Source organism: Nicotiana sylvestris, chromosome 1, assembly GCF_000393655.2.
Source record: "Nicotiana sylvestris chromosome 1, ASM39365v2, whole genome shotgun sequence".
NCBI lineage: Eukaryota > Viridiplantae > Streptophyta > Magnoliopsida > Solanales > Solanaceae > Nicotiana > Nicotiana sylvestris.
The window spans coordinates 4,818,857-4,837,104 of NC_091057.1; the positions used below are offsets into that span (position 1 = coordinate 4,818,857).

At 29.3% G+C, this 18,248-nt stretch overlaps 1 protein-coding gene across 1 annotated transcript; it reads left to right on the forward strand.

The window, feature by feature from the left end:
- The first annotated feature begins 4,144 nt into the window (after window positions 1–4,144).
- LOC104227044 (uncharacterized) lies at window positions 4,145–8,382 on the forward strand. Its single transcript, XM_009779170.2, has 2 exons — window positions 4,145–4,412; window positions 7,487–8,382. The coding sequence occupies exons 1-2, from the start codon at window positions 4,272–4,274 to the stop codon at window positions 7,826–7,828; spliced, it is 483 nt and encodes a 160-aa protein (XP_009777472.1). The 5' UTR covers window positions 4,145–4,271; the 3' UTR covers window positions 7,829–8,382.
- The last annotated feature ends 9,866 nt before the right edge of the window (window positions 8,383–18,248 follow it).

Here is an 18,248-nt window from a genome sequence, read left to right on the forward strand (position 1 = left end):
CGATCATCGAACTGGGCCTCGGGCCTTCTGAAGACGGTCTATGGGATGTAATAATGATCATAAAATCGGGCTCTCCGATTTTAGCCGTATAAAAAGAGTTATTGAAAGTTTGGAGATATAATGAAGATTAAGGAGCGAAAGATTAGAGTATTTATAGGGGCTAGTAGTGCGCGTTGCGGAAAGCCAAAAGACGGCCAACTGTCGTAATCAATTCGCGGCCTTTAAAGAACCATGTGAACGTGGCTTGTGAACATCCCCTTTTGTCACACCAATCACTTACATGACATAACTGACGTAATGATGGAGGTAATGAAGAGTTGAAGAATTCAAATCGTTCCTTGTTATTTCATTCCAAGAAACGTGGGGACTATATGTATACGGTCAAAATCAAAGAAGGCCGATAAGAAGGTAGCTTCTATGACGTTTCAAGCCCGACTTCGATGGGCTCCAAAACACAGTCTAAGGCTCGTCCCCGAAGTACTCGCCTCGAGAGGATATATCGAAGACTCATCACGGCGTACCTCGAGGCAGCCTGAAAATCAGTGACCGTCATGGAAAGTCGGGAACTTCCTAAAGGCACGTGATTAAAACTAACAAAGTCTGCTAGAATAGTACAAATCCGTACTGAACCACTATACATCTGTACCAATAGCATTCCTTGTCATTATTAGACATGTACTATGTTGGAATTTTCCCTTTCTATATAAAGCGGACCCTTGTCATTTTGTAACACATGAATATTCAATATAATAGAATATTCTCTGCTTTTCCTGCCTAAACGTGCTCAATAATTACTCTACAAATTTATTACTTGTTCATTTATTGTTCCTCATCAATTGTGTTCATTCATTGTTCTTCATTTATTGTTCTTTATCATCCTTTAAAGGCCGCCTTCGAGTTCCTATATCACTAAGCTCGAGGCCCTCAATCTTGTAACCACACTGGGTTACTTATCATTTCTCGCTTATTTACACTTAGCATTATTCACATAGCAACTAGTATTAAGATAAATCACGTATTTTTAGAACCACAAATCAAATATAATTGTTATTACCATTTTCAAGGTATATATATATATATATATATATATATTCTTTACATATTTATAGTTTTCTTCAATTTTTATGCAATTTTACATGCTTATAAATATTTACTGTAATTATATTATTTTATAAAATATTAAAAATTAAATACCTATAGGCTTACGCCTCGCTCAGGCATATGTAAAACGCCTTGTCTTTTGCCCACACCTTCTAAAATACTGGCCCTATCAGTTCCCGGTCAGGGCCGATCAAGGCTGCCTATGGGTCGGGGGCCTGGTTACTTTAGAGAAATGGTTGTCTGGCCCACCCTTCATATCCGTCGAGGGGTTTAAGTGGCTGAATCGGGCCTACTATTATTATTATTATTATTATTATTATTATTATTATTATTATTATTATTACTAAAATTGACATTCACATAAGCTATAGGCAATCATTTTGATGTTGAAATCTATTTTTTGCATACTATTTGATATATCAAAAGATTAAAATGTTGTACCACTTTGAGGGAAGTGTAAATTGAATAGAAAAATGATTGTCTTTTTCGAAATTGCCTCAGTCAATGTCCACCTAAATCTCAAAAAACATACGAAATAAAAAAATATTTACAACTCCCTTTATGCCTATTGATAGTTTATCTTATTGACTTATGATTAAAAATTTTGAATTAGATTAGATTAAATAATTATATAATATTATATTAGGCTACAAAATTAATTTAATGATAATACAAAAAAAAAATTACTACCGGGTCCGTGGTCTCGGTGGCTGAGACTCGAGACCCGAATTCCAGTCCTTTCTTTTTCGGGTTGGACATGGGCCAGCCCAGCACAGTTGACAGGTTTATTCAACAATGCGATTGTATGACACGAGAGATCTCTTAAATCAAATCTGGATTATTCAAAGAAAGATTCTAGGAATGATTATATAAGAAAATATTGATATTATAAGGAATCTATTTTTGTTATGTGGGGTTGCCAACTTTGATACAGTCAAAGCTTTGTCCGGATATCTTTGGCTGATAAATTTGTAAAAAAAATTATGTATAATTTTATACTCGCTCCATTTCAATTTAGGTGAATTCATTTGACTCGGCACGAAGTTTAAGAAAAGGGAGAAGACTTTTAATCTTGTGATGTAAAATGAGGCACATATATTTTGTGTGGCTATAAATCATCGTGTAAAGGTAAATTGTTTCCAAATAATGGAAAGAGGTCATTCTTTTTGGCACAGACTAAAAAGGAAATAGGTACACATAAATTGAAACGAAGGGAGTATAAGATAAATGAGGTGTATGAATATATGCATTAGCCATAGTTAATTACTACTCCTTATCCCAAGTTTAATTATTTCGAAATTAGGTATTCCGGGATTAGTTATTCTATCTTTTCATAAGAATAAAAAAGTATTCAATCCCGAGATAATTAATTCCAGTACTAATTATACCAAAATTTTCTCCCAACGAAATATGAAATAAATTCTTTTTAAATTTAATCACGTGACTAATTATTCCTTATCTCTCATACCAAACGAGCCCAAAGTGAGTCAATGATGCCTTTGTTGGACTTTAAGTCATTGGGCTTTAAAAGAGAAGAAGTGTGAATTGGAAATGGAGGGAAATAAAATGGAGGGAAAATGAAAATTTGAAGAAATGAACTTTTGTCTTGCAGTTTGTCCCTCATTGGTGAGGGACAATCACATTTATGTGCTTATATATAGATTCACTTCTTAAAGCTCTTGAAAGGAGTTGAAGAGAATGAACCCTCGCGCCGTCGTCGTCGCTCGCTCGGCTTCGGCTTCGGCTTCGGATTTGTCAAATGATCGATAAGATTATTTTTGGACAAAATTTATATAATTATTTAATAATTAATTAAATGCCAAATCACTGATGAACGTTCAAAGGGCCTCGCTGGTCGCGGTTCTGCCGCGACCGCGGTAGAATCGCGGCAGTCAGATTCAGAGAGGCTCTCTGGCCGCGGTTCGGCCGCGATTGCGGTAGAACCGCGGCAGGTCGCGTATTTTCTGAAAAGGCACCTTTCCAGACACCTCTTCTGATATTTGCCTATAAATTCTGAGGCAAGGCTGCATCTTCCAGACACGAAAAACACTCTAGAAGTTCTTTCTTTCTGAATATACTGCATCCTAATTCGTAGTCTCTCTCTCTCAAATTCGTAAGTGTGTTTTTGCTCCGTTCTTTGAGTTCGTTGGTATCCTGCAGTTTGTATTGCCACTGTTGCAGGAAGGTTTATTCCGTTTTATCCTGGGAGGATTTAATCCATTACCTTGGCAACGTGTGAGGGGGTTAAAATTCCTTAAGGACGCACAAGAAAATTGTGGACTCGAAATATTTCTGATTCTTTACTAGTTTATATATTTCTTTATTCTTCTAACAGTTTTCTGATTTTTCTTTCAACTCAGTATCGTTCACAAACAAAAACACTTTAACCATATACAAATGAACATTTTGAAAACTACTTACTATATATATTTTTTAATTTATGTATCTACATTACTATTTGAGGAGTTTAAAAGATTCATTTTTCAAAATATGCAAAAATGTAAATGATTATGACTTGTAATAATTTATATGCAGTTTTAAATATGCAAAATTATTTTAAAAAACTTGAAAAATTTATATCTAATTTCATGGTCAAAATTAAGAACTTTGACCATCTTACTCGGAATCAAGTTATAATGCTAAAAGATTATTACTTCTTCCGTTTCAATTTAGATGATACATTTCGCTTATCGAAAGTTAATTTGACCAAACTTTGAAGCTTAATTGCATTAGTTCAATTTAATATTTTAAAATTAAAATTTAAATAATCAAAATTATATGATAAATATTATAAGTTACAATTTTATTTTTATCAATAAGATAAAAAATTATATTTTAAAATATTGGTCAAACTTTACTCCAAACTCAGGAATGTGTCGTCCAAATTGAAAATTGAAAGGGGGAGTAATAAATACATAAGCAAGTGGTCATTAAAAAACATATATCAACTGGCATATATATGCCAGATGTCAGTTCCAGCAATACATAAAATATGTTTCAGCAAACCGGCTGACCAGTTTCCAAGTCACCAATACCTTTTCTACCTCAAAACCACCATTAAAAAACCTCACACAAACCACGCACAAACAAAAATATTAGTCGGCGCAGGTTCAACATCTACATATATAATCACAAAATCTCATTTTTATCAGTCCAAAGAATAAGAAAACATGAAGAGAGCAGTAGAAAATGAAGGAGAAGAATTTAAAGGGGTGGTTAGTCTTGAACTACTGAAGAAAAAAATGGCTGATTTTGCAAAAGAAAGAGAGTGGGATCAATTCCATACTCCAAGAAATCTCCTTTTAGCACTGGTTTGTACATATCAAACACTTTTGTTTTAACTTTTATTATTTGAACCTTTTTTTAATTGTAGAATGAAGCATTTTTGGTTATGTAGGGTAAGGTTGGTACATAGTGCAACTTTGTCCTCTATGTGTTTTTTGTCCGTGTGTTTGTTTTTTTTCTGTTATGCTTATTTCTGGGGTTTTGTTATATCATGTTTATTTAGCTTTTTGTCCCACAAAAATGGTGTGTTCTTCTTTGTATTTTATGATTTCTTGATTTTATTGTTTACCATCAGATGTTCTCTCACTATTATCCGTTTCGGTTTTCTCGGTATCTTGTTATTGTTTGTTGCTTTTGCTTTATTTCTTTTTTGGCGAGTGTCTATCGAAAACAACATCTTTAATTTTTCAAGGTGGGCTAAGTTCTATATACACACTATCCTCCCTAAACTCTACTTGTGGATCCACTGAGTTTTTGTTATTGTTGCTGTACCGAGTCATTTTTTTTTAATAATCATGCGATTAGAATAAGCTTCTGCGTACCTTGGACTAATTTTAGAGCTACTTGCTATCTCCCAAATTCATTTACTCTGTCAATCAAAACTTGGAATATAGGAAAAAATGACCTAATCTTTTTGCCGCCGTTAAAACTTGATGGTGTATATCGAGTTATTAGGTTATATTCTGTGTTTTTTTGGTGTAATAAGCCAATTTTGATAATTTTTGCTTTTGCCTTTTGAGCCAAGCGTCTCCCGGAAATCGCCTTTCTACTCCTTCGGTGCAAGAATAAAGTTTGTGTGCATTCTACCTTTCTCAAACTTCACTTGGTGGGATTTTACTTGTTATTGTTATTGTTGATTTGCATATAGCTAGTTGAATCAAAGGATAGTTGTGTTTTTCACTGGAATTAGTAATGGCCAAGAAGGAAAGTTGGAGTCTTTGAAAGCTCAAACCAGTTTTCTGTATTTGACAAAAGCATGAAACAAAGGGGTCGTTTGGTAGGGTGCATAAGAATAATGCTGAATATGGTGTATTAGTAATGCTGGTATTAGTTATGCTTGCATTAGTTATACTGGTATTAGTTATGATGACATATTTCTTATCCATTGTTTGGTTTGATGTATTAAAGCATTACACAATTTTTTAAAGAATTGTTTGTTTACAAAAATATCCTCAAAACCAGTCCATCACTCTAAAACTTTTTAAAAGAAACAAATGTTGAGAAATATTTTTATATGAAAAAGTTTAAAAAAATTATTTGATTTGTCTACCTATATTGTAATATAGAACTAAATATTTATTTATAAAAAAAGAAATATGCTAAGTATTTATTTATTTACTAGATATATAATTTTATTTCTCACTATTTGAATTATTTTAAACTTGTATTAATATAATAACTAACATATTTTAATCAAGCATAAATTTTGAAGGACAATTTTGTCTTTAACTACGCTATGCATGCATTAAAATCCGTTGCATCGCTAATACCATGGTTTTCTATGCATTAGTTATGCATAGAATAATACCAAATAGGATGTATAACTAATGTTTGCATAACTAATGCATAAGTTTAAAATATCTACCAAACAAGGTATTATTAATACACAAGGCTAATGCAAACGACCCCAAATATTATTTTACCTAATGCATCCTACCAAACGACCCCAAAAAGTGATCTTTCTTTTTCTTGGAAATATATGTGGGTTTTGGATATCATGTCATTGTTGAGGATTTCTAAATTTGTGAAAACCCCAGAAAAAGCTTTCTTTTTTCCCTCAGTTTTCTTGGTAACCAAACAAGGCAGTACTAATTGTGTTCCCTAGAATGTAATTATAGCATTGCTGTCAAAATATGAAAAGTAGTGCAACACTTGCACTAAAACTGATCAGTTACCATAAAATACTGCAGCAAGGGAAAAAAGCATAACATTCATTGATTGAATAAAATGTTTCTTAACTTTTATACATGGACAGTGTAAAGAATTTTTAAAATATTTGTTAATTAAACAACGATTGTAGTAAGCAACTTGAAAAAATAGGATAATTAATTAGGCACACGCTAAACTATACTAATAATATAAACTAATTTAGTATCAGTTTGTATAAATTTAATCCTTTGATAAATAGCTTGGTGTCTTTTATCACTGTATGTTGCTGCGGTTTCATTTTTCGTTTTTCTTGAGTCGAGGATCTATTGAAAACAGTCTCTCTATCCCTTCAAAATAAGGGTAAAGTTTGCGTACAGATTAAATTTTTCTATTCCACTTGTGGGATTACACTGGATTTGTTTTATAAATAGCTTGGTGTCTTTTGTTACTGTTGCTACCGCTTCTTTTTTCATCTTTTCTTGGTGTCTTTTCATTTTTATATCAACTACAGGTTAAAGATTTTTTAGACTTTTCGTTGATTAAACAATAACGGTAGTGGAACTTGGAAAATAGGATAAACAGTTAGGCACACGTTAAACTATACTAATAATATAAACTAATTTAGTGTTAGTTTCTACTAATTAAATCCTTTGATAAGTAGCTTGGTGTATTTATTACTGCCTGTCGCTATGGTTTCTTTTTTCATTTTCCTTGAGCCGAAAGTCTATATGAAACAGTCTCTCTGCCTGTTCAGAACAGGGGTAAGGTCTACTTACACACTAACCTCCCAAGACTAGAGACATGCCTGTCGCTATGGTTTCTTTTTTCATTTTCCTTGAGCCGAAAGTCTATATGAAACAGTCTCTCTGCCTGTTCAGAACAGGGGTAAGGTCTACTTACACACTAACCTCCCAAGACTAGAGACAGACCTAGGATCTTTTATGAGATGGGGGCACCATTAATTTTTTTTAATCAATGCCCCTTAAATATTTTTTAGTGTTTAGAGTGCCAAATTATATATATTTTCATATTTTAAGGTATACACACAAGGATTTTGCGAAATTTATGGGGTCCGGCGACCCCTCAATGGTATGCGTAGGTAAACTCTATTTGTGGAATTACACTGAGTTTGTCGTTGTTGTTATTGTAGTATAAATAGCTTGGTGCTGATGATGATGAAGAATTTGGTATTTGGTTATTTTAATGCATGTTTGTTTTTGAATACTACTAGGTGGGTGAAGTGGGAGAATTGTCTGAAATATTTCAGTGGAAAGGTGAGGTCCCAAAAGGCCTACCAAATTGGGAAGAAAAAGAGAAGCAGCATTTAGGTGAAGAGCTCTCAGATGTATTGCTTTATCTTGTCAGGCTTTCAGATATCTGTGGCATTGATCTTGGTAAAGCTGCACTCAGAAAGCTTGAGCTTAATGCCATTAAATACCCTGTTAGCCTTTCCAAAGGTTCATCCAAAAAGAGTACTACTCTTTTGTGCAAAAGTACAACAACAACCTCCACCAACATCAACATCAACATCAACGATGAGAGTGAAAATGGTGTGACTGATGATGCTGCATGATCTTATTTAATTTCTTTTGTCTATTGGTTTTTTTTTCTTTTTCCTTTTTGAAAGGAAGTTTTGGCGTAACTGGTAAAGTTGTTGTCGTGTGACCAAGAAGTCACGAGTTTGAGCCATGGAAACAACCTTTTTGCAGAAATGTAAAGTTAGGCTCCATACAATAGACCTTTATGGTCCCGCCCTTCCCAAATCCCTCGCCCGCATCGCAGAAGCTGAGTGCACCAGACTGCCGTTTATTAGCGTCTTTTTTTAGTTTCTTAGACTTGCTATGACACCTACTAGTTTTGGTACTAAAGTGGGATAAAAGTGTTGATATGAGGTAAAAGTTACCAAACTTTGGTTTTTGCCTTGTGCACGTTCCCTTTGACTCCTGGTTAATACTATATTTTCTCAGACAAATGTGTTGAGATTTGTGTATTAGTAGTACTAATATAGTTGGTTTTATGCTTTATCCATGTTCCCTTTGCTATTTGGTTAATGAGTAGTACTATTTTCCTCAAGACAAATGTGTTGAGATTTGTGTAGTATAATAGTATTCTCTCCCTCTCAAATTATATTTTGCGTTTATCTTTTATATCCCCTTTAAGAAAATATTAATTAGATGGAGTTTGACTATTTTATCCTTATTTATGTCTTAGATATAATCTCATCATTGAATATATAATCTATTTATGTGCTATGTTTATCTTCAAGAACACTTACTATTAAGGATAAAATCGGGAGAAAATAATTAATTTTGTATTGAACTTTTGAAAGGACAAATAATTTGAGACAACTATTTTAATAATCATGACAAATAATTTAAGACGGAGGGAGTAATATTAGACGGAGTTTGGCTATTTTATCTTTATTTATGTCTTCGATATAATCTCATCATTGAATATATAATCTATTTATGTGCTATGTTTATCTTCAAGAACACTTACTATTAAGGATAAAATCGGGAGAAAATAATTAATTTTGTATTGAACTTTTGAAAGGACAGATAATTTGAGACAACTATTTTAATAATCATGACAAATAATTTAAGACGGAGGGATTAATATTAGACGGAGTTTGGCTATTTTATCTTTATTTATGTCTTCGATATAATTTCATCATTGAATATATAATCTATTTATGTGCTATGTTTATCTTCAAGAACACTTACTATTAAGGATAAAATCGGGAGAAAATAATTAATTTTGTATTGAACTTTTGAAAGGACAGATAATTTGAGACAACTATTTTAATAATCATGACAAATAAGGGAGTAATATTAGTAATATGATAGTTTGATGTTGGAAAATGATAAATTGGTGAGTCCCAATGGTTGTCTTGCATGAATGTGTTTTTTCCTTTAGTTTTTCTCTTGAGTTTAAGTACCACATAACATAGTTTTTACATTTTTTATAATTATAATTATATTTTTCTTTAGCCGACTATTTATAAAAAATAATTTTTCTATCCTCTCAAGTAGGGGTAAGGTCGGCGTACAGTAAATATAGGGATAGAGTGACATTTATTTATTGTGTCATTTAAATCCTTTCTATTTTTGTTTTGTTTATGACTGAAGAGACAGATGGCGTGACTTGTTTCTGTGTGAAGGACATTGTGTGTGGCAAACAAATCTGCCTGACTGAATGGGTTTATTTGGTGAGATACTGTGCAGTTTAATATGTTTGGCTGCTTCTTTTTTTTTGTGGTAGGGTTTCAATAGAGTTCAGTATTGAGAAAAATCCAAATTTGGCATATTATGTCCCCAAAATCATGCCAAAAACAAAGCGTAGGAATAAGTAAACTTATACTCCCTCCGTTTCCAATTACATGAGGTACTTTCCTTTTTAGTCTGTTCCAAAATAAATGACACATTTTAAAATTTGAAAATAATTCAACTTTAAACTCTTCATTTTACTTATTTTACCCTTAATGAAAAGCTTTTATAACCACATAAATGTCATAACCCGATAAAGCTTTTACCCCTTAAGCTTTTAAGACCATAAGTTTTAAATTTTTTTTTTCTTCTTAAAATCTATACCGAATCAAACTAACTCGTATAAATTGAAACGGATTGTGTATCCTTTTTCTTTATTGTTGGAAATTAGAGTTATTGGTACTCAATGTGGGAGGAGATAGTACGTATAAATTAATCTAGGTGTGAGCACAAAATTGGACAAATATCACTTTTAGTCCGTGACAGAAATTATTTACAATCGGTAGCAACAAATGTGTAAAAAATTTGTGTATATATATTATATCAACAAATATATAACTTTTAAAAATTACGTAAATGTTATTAAATAATGTGTGAGTTATTAAATATAAAAAATATAAGTTACTAAAAATAATGAATGTTAACGAAGAAATCCTACTCCACATAAGTCTTTATATGCCTTACTATGATTTATGATGAGTAAAATATCTTATAAAAATTATTGTTATTTTTGTTACCAAATACTATAAACAAATAACACAGAAAAAAATACTTTTTTTTTAGTTATTCAACGATAATAAAATAAATTAAAATTTTGAATCTTTTGGTCTTTTAGAAATTTGTGAGTGATGAGGTAGAATTATATCTCCTAAGAAAATATTGATAAATAACAAAATAAAGTCTTAAATAACTAATATTGAATTATAAAAAATAATAATACTATACTAAAAATATAAGAAAGCTATCATTTATTAGAATGAATATAAAAAGAAAGAAAAATAATAATGACAACTCTTTTGAATACCTTTTGTCTTATGTTACATCCTTACAGCTTGTTTAGATGGTTGTTTTATATCATTTCATAATGTATCGTATTGTATTGTAGTGAAACATATTTCCATTGAAATTGTCGTAGGGTATACGAGGAAAAGAAAACGTAATATTACTCCTATTTTCCCAAATAATTACACGAAAATTATACAATATTTTGTTGTCCTTGGTTGAAAAGAAACTTGCCTTTTACTTTTTATATTCTCTTCTTTTTTTCTCAATATATTTTACTCTTATTTAGTTGATTGCAAACTCCTAAATATTAGGTAATAATTCAAATTTTACTTGATTCTAACTTCCTAAATATTAAGAAAGTAACTTAAGTTACATATTTGTCCAATGTAAAACTTATTTTAAAAGGGTAAAAAAGGCGAACAACATTTTGTGTTCGTGTTTTTAATATATTATAGATATAGACTAGTCTTAGTGTACGTGCGTTGCATGTGTTTATCACGTCAATAATAAAATAGTATTGATAATATATTTTTTCTTATATAAATAATATTAATATCGCATTTTAATCGAATTAAATAGTTTCAATTAAAAAATTTAAACGGAATACTAAATATTGTATCAACACAAATTGCTTCGTATTTATACAAAATTATAATTTTGGCACAACAAAAAGAGTTAACGCTTATACTGTTTAACGAATAATATTTTACTTTTCAATTTTTAATTTTTAATAGGTTATTAGGTCTTCATTGTTTCCTTCTTCTTTTTTTTGGTCTTATTGATATTTGATACGTTCTTTGCCTTCTATCTTTTCAACTTCAATTTTTATTGCACGGACTTTTATAATATCGTGTAACTCCTATACTATTAAACGTCTTCCAAATTGATGCCCTCCATTTATTGTATTAAGTTTGAAAAGTAAGATAGAAATTTTATAATAAAATTTATTGTTGTTAAAAAGAAAGCATGTTAAGTACAAGTAAGAATACATATATAACTTTTTGAGAGATTAATTCTATATATTTTTTTATTATCGCAACCAACCAAATATCATGTAGTTTCAGAGAATGCAACGTTATTACTCATGTTTATTATCTTTAATATAAAACACCTCATATATTAAAAAATATTTAGAAAGTCATACGTAAATAAATTATTATCGTATTTATGAATATATTATAATAAAAATTTTAATCTTGAATAATATTAAACTCCTAAATATTAAGACTTAAGGCGTAATTCAATTCAATTGAATTCTAATTAGTTAATTAAAAAAGTAACTATTTGTTTTCAACATTAAAAAAATAAGTTTTTGCCTTTTTAGATTCTTATATTAGCGCATCCCAATTTTTAAATATAAGTGTAATTATGAAGGAAAATAAAAATATTTTTTATAGTATTAAACTTTTCAATAATAAAAAAAGAAAGAAAAAACAAAAATTAGTAAAGTAATAAGAATATGAGAGAACACAATAGTTGAACTCCACAAAAAATGTGGCAAACTACAAGAAGTTACCGACGAAAGATTTCGAGCACCAAGCGCTTGAAAGGAAAAAAGAACAAAATTTTCTTCATTTAATTCAGTTTGAATCAAATAAGGAAATTAATATTCTTTATAAGGTAAAATTTTAATTGATTTCAAAATTTAAATATTTGGAAAGTAGCTTAATTTACTAGTTTATCCAATCATTCTTGTAGTTCGTGGCAGCCGTCGTGAGTGGGAAACTTCTTCTATTCTTCATTTGTGCAATCATGATATTTATTAATCATATTAAGTTGCTTTTCCCCCTGTTTTTGATATGTATATATGCTTTATGTGCTTTAAATCTTTTTGTGCCTCTGTTAATTTCTTCTTTAAAATTTTAAAGGGATTAGTTCGAATGTATTATGCAACAAATTGGACAAAAATTTATCATTCATCAACAAACATACTTCTTTATACGTTGAAAAATATATACTCCAACAATATTTTATAGACATTTAAAAGTTAGAAAGAATTATGCTATTTAAAGAAAGATGTTTAATTCGCCTTCTTCATAGTGATATGTCTACCGTTAAAATCAAATAGTACAATAAAATTAATTTTGAAAAAAAGACACAACAAAATTTGCCCCGGAAAAAGATGAATATAGACAATTCGTGGGGGATATAGATTGTATCCCATATGACATTTACATGTAAGAATTCTAATTTACTTAACAAACAAAGTTCTTATTAATCTAAGCAATTTCATAATTTGGCACTTGGCAGAGATAAAATTCCTCCATTAATTAGAGATTCTAAAAAAACAGGATAGCAATATCTGAAAAAAGTAAACATAAAAATAATTTAGTGAAAATCGTACCTGAAGAAACGTTACATCAACGAATATAGAAGTGTTGAGACTCAATCTAAAGAAATGTCTCTAAGCAAGAGAAATTAACTACAAACATACATATGAAGTCCATAATTAAAACTGAAAAATATATAGATCAGAAACCTAAATAGATCCAAAATCATACCCCGCAAATTATAATTCTTCTTTGGTACCAATAAACAAAACAAAACTACAAAATAGATTAAAAATCAAGTAAATTTAATTTGTAAGTACTTATCTTGACCTTAGGTGCCTGAATTCTACCGTAGTGAGTCTTGCAACAACATATTTTCTTTATATAACTTGTTTGTACTTCGTCAGTCAACTATTAAGAGCAAGAGATCTTAACTTCCATAAGAATCAAATAACTTCCTTGTATAAAATGTAGAAGTGTTAATTAATTAATGAATAAGCCCCGCAGAAGCAAATTTTCTTTATGTAACTTGTTTCTACTTTGTTAGACAATTATTAGGAGTATGAGATTTGACTTGGGTAAAAATTAATTAATTTTCTTGTATAAAACTTAGAAATATTAATTAATTAATTAATTTAAGGAAATAATAATTAAGCTTTTATAAATTAAAGATGCAATGTATGTGAAAAATTGGGACTCATACGTAGTTAAAATAGGAAAATTATTTAATAGTCAATATTTTAAGTGATTCTAAACTCTTAAATATTAAGAAAATAATTAAATTACTATTTTATCGAATGTGAAATCTATTTTTAAAGGGCGAAAAAGGCGAACGACATTTCGCTAAGGACCTTCATGCTTTTAATATAGTATTAGATTTAGTGTACGTGCATTGCACGTGTATTATGCGTTATGCACAAAAGAGCATATTTTAATTAGGTAGAATAAGAATGAATTACGTATAAAATATTTAAATGGTAAACTATCTAAAATAGTGCATATTTAATTGAACAAGAATGAATTAAGCATAATAGCAATTGACGATGCAAAAAAATTATTACATTAAAGAAATAGTTGTATTCAGCGTGTAGACACTAAATTGAGTGGTACAACGAAGCTTGGATGTGGTAATGTATATTATCAAAAAATTAATAAGGCGAACAGAAGTAAAATATTATTTATATATTTAGTGAAAGATTACTGGATGAAATCTAAATAACTTACCAAAATTTGTTCGATTGGTGCACTTTGATGCCTTATCGAATGAAATAAAATTATTTGAAAAACCAATGGTCAAAAAGTGAGTATTGCTTTCTTCAACTAAAGTATTCTCCTTAAATCCAATCTCAAGCTCCTCGTGCGATGATTGGAAATTAGGATTGGCACTATTGATGCGTTCGTTTATGATGTAGCAAATTTTATTTTGTTGTAAATAATTTTCCCACTTCTCAATATAACCATTGAAAAGTATAGCGTGAATTTTTGTTCCCGACAAAAAGTTTCACTTTAAGCTAATCTGATGGTTAAAACTATAATATGAAAAGACATGAAATAAAATATTGATACAAAATAAAAATTACCTATTTATTAACTAATGTCACAATTTTTCGGATGCCTTGATTTGTTTTACTATTGCACTCCCAAACACTAACACTCGTATTATCCAACATGAATCAGATACTCTTAAACTATTAATTGGGACATACTGGTCTGACAATTCCTTTTCACTGGCCATTCAGGTGTACCTAAAATAAAGCATGCATAAGAGTTTTATAAGTTATCAAAGTGACTAATTCAATAATTGGTTATTTTTATGATATAAGGAAGATTGTTTACCTGAACAGATGTAATTGTTGAAATCTAAGTGATTCAAGCAGGTCAATTGCAAATAACGCAAATCATGTAGTATTAATATTACACAAATTAAAGGAGATAATCTAATTTTTGTTTTTTAAAACAAACAACTTAAGTTGGCATAGCAATAAGTATTATTTATCATACAACAAAGAAAAAATATATACTAATTTAAGTAATAAGACTTAGATCGAATGTCTAATCGATTTTTGTGATGAATTGCAATTGTTCGATAATATGTATTAAATTTGTAAATTACGTGAGATATGAAATTAGCCACGTCCAAAACATGAAACAAAAATTATATAATAATAATTTGTTGATGCAACAATAAAGATAAATTGTTGATGCAACACTAAAATCCGGTGCATGCAAACGTGCTTGCAAAATACGAAGTAATAAAAGATGTTGATATTAGTAAAAGAAACAAAATCTGAAACTATGGTGTTGGAATAGTGCGAAGTTTGACAATTAAATTGTGACATTGTAGCTTTTTTTATAGAAATATTTTGGTACACAAATTGATACATAAAAGGAATTATATGCTCATGGAGAATCTAACTACAAAATTTCCTAATTTAGATAATTTAATGACAAATAAAGTCATTTATTGAAAGTTGAACAAAGTAGTAAAAGGTTGGGAAAAACATTATTAACTATTCTAGTATATGAAAAAATTACCAAATATTTATTACTCCAAAGAATAAAGGGAATTTAACCAAAGTCCAATAGACATACGGTTATTTAATGAGAGTGAACTAAGTAGCGAAAGTACAGGAAATTCTTTTTATTTACTTTCCTTGTGTAAGAAACATGAAGACAAGTTTTACCAAATAATTAAGGCAAACAAACGAAGTCATAGGAAAGCGAAAGTTTAGAGAAACTTTTTTATTAACTTTCCTGTGTAAGAAACGTGAAGAAACATTATACTAAATAATTAAAGCAAAACTAATAACAAATAATTGTGGCAAAAATTTATCAAATAATCTCGTTAACATTCCAAGATTGTTAAATTTTTATTAAATATTAATGAAATACTTAAATTACTATATTGTCCAATGTGAACTCTATGTTTTAAAGGGTAAAAAAGGCGAACGACATTTCGCTAAGGGCCTTCGTGCTTTTAATATAACTAGGGGTGTCAATGGTTCTGTTTGGTCGGTTATTTTATAAAATTTGTACCATACCAATTTTTCGGTTATTCTATTATGTATAACCAAAATTAGACTTTTCAAAACCGTCCCAATCATGTCGGTTTCTCTTTGGTATCGGTACGGTTCGGTTAATTTTCGAATTTTTTTAATATCATGTAAAATTCACCAGTAGAAGTAGAATTGCAATAACGTACGTTCTTTTATAGGACTTAGCAAAACTCTCTAAACATTTTTACTGTTTAAAAGGGTGATGAATTAAAAAAAAAATATGGCTAGAGTATAGATCCATCAACTATTCTACAACATTGTAAAAGAAATCAAACAAAGACAAAGAAAATATTAATCAAACGAGTTGAAAGATATACCAAGCTGGGACTCAAGAATAAAGTCTATAGAAGATTAAATATTCAAAAAGATTAATCTAAATTATATGAAAGGAAACATATTCAATACATTGTAGTTTGCTACTCTTAATTACTAGAATACTTTGTGTCTTGCTAATAAAGATACTTGAAATAACTTAGTTTAAGTAGAAGTAGCATAATAGGTTTTAGAAATTAGTATTTTGAGTTTAATTACTTGTTGGCTTGTAATAGTTTTCATAATTCCAAGGCTCAAAGAAAATTTAATGCATTATTATTTTAAAACTTACTAAATAAATATATTTTCTACATGTAAAATTTATTCGGTACGGTTTTTTTTTCGGTTTATTTTTATAAAATAAAAAACCTACCCTAATTATCGGTGCGGTTATATATTTATATAAAAACCTACGGTTTCTTAAAAAGAAACCTAAAAATCGGTTCGGTGCGGTACGGTTCGGTCGGTTTAGTCGGTTTTCGAATATCCATTGACACCCCTAAATATAACTAGTCTTAGGGTACGCGCTTTGCGCGTGTACCCCGTCTTAATTAATAAAAACTTTTAAAAATGACATGAACATCATATTAAAAATGTGTTTCAATTATAAAATAAAGGTTAATTTTTTTTTTTTTGTTGTTGTAAATTTATGAAATGATAAGTATTTATCCTATTTAACAATCTTAATAAAAGAAGAAACTCTATCCCATATAAGCCCTAAACCATCATTAACCTTACAATATATTCAAGTTTTATAATTTTACTACTTCAAATTTACAGTTGAACTTACTTTTTAGTTACAGTAATACGTAACCCTTGCATATTTTAGAGATTTCTTTTTTACAATACATATATTCTAAAGTTCATTCTAAAATGACAGAAACATAGTCATTTAACTTACATAAAATGTTTATTTCCTCATGAGCAAAATGCAAAATATTCGATTACTTTAATAAATAAAAAATAATATATAAGACTTATTTTCAATATATTAGAAAATATAAATTATTATTGCAAAAGTAGAATAATTAACTAACTAAATTATGATTAATCTATAATTTTTTTTTTTTTACTTTAGTCGGAGCTTTCTTTCTTTGTCCAAATGGTTAATTATGCATCCCAGATGTTAGCCGCATCAGAAAATTATTTTTCTATGAAAATAAAAAATATATGATTGTATTTAGATTTCTTGATAGATTATATTAAAAGAGTTCGAATATAAAATTTATGTTAAGATCAAAATTAAAATTTATTTTTTTCATCAATTAATATAATGTATCATTTTAGTGTAAGAATATATGATTATATTTAGATTACTTGATAGATTATATTAAAAGAGTTCGAATATGAAATTTATGTTAAGATCAAAATTAAAATTTATTCTTTTCATCAATTTATACCATGTATCATTTTAGTTTTCTTGTTTTGGTTCTCATTTAAATAGGAACCTTTTAAACTTAAGTTCGATTTAATTCAAAAATACATTTTAATTGCTTATATTTCCTAAAAGCATTTTGAGAGAAATTTTAAAAGAATTCTTTGATTGTTAACTTCTATTCTATTATGATTTCTTATGTAGTTGAATTTAATTTTTATTCCCGTTAAATACCTATAAATGATTTTCTACCCGTTATAATCTCGGTTTCTTTTTTATTTTGTTTTGTTTCATGTATAAAATGGCACATGCTTTACATTACTTGGAATTGTGAGATAACTACAATAATAATAGCTTGTGAATCAAACTTGAACTAAAGAAAATATAAATTGAAGGAAATTAATTTTTTATTCCCCATAACAACTTTGTCTTGTCATGTTAAATTGTTGGGAAAGATAATGTGAACTTCTCATAAATACAAATGGAGTTAAAAAAGAAAATTTTGTTAAACAACAAAAATCCGCCTAACCTAAAAGGGGTATAAAGTAATCGAGACTACCCTATTGTGAATTGAAAGTTTATTTAGTACTCCTAAATCTTAATGGGAAAAATATTAAATATTAGGAAAATTAACCAAAGTACAATTTTGTCCTATGTAAAATTTCTTTTTAAAAGGTAAAAAAGTCGAACGACATTTCGCTAAAGGCCT

Excerpts from the sequence above, each read along its gene's own strand:
- LOC104227044 (XM_009779170.2), top strand. The coding sequence starts at position 4,272 with ATGAAGAGAGCAGTAGAAAATGAAGGAGAAGAATTTAAAGGGGTGGTT. Across the intron at positions 4,413-7,486 it reads GAAATCTCCTTTTAGCACTG|GTGGGTGAAGTGGGAGAATT; the intron begins GTTTGTACATAT and ends GAATACTACTAG.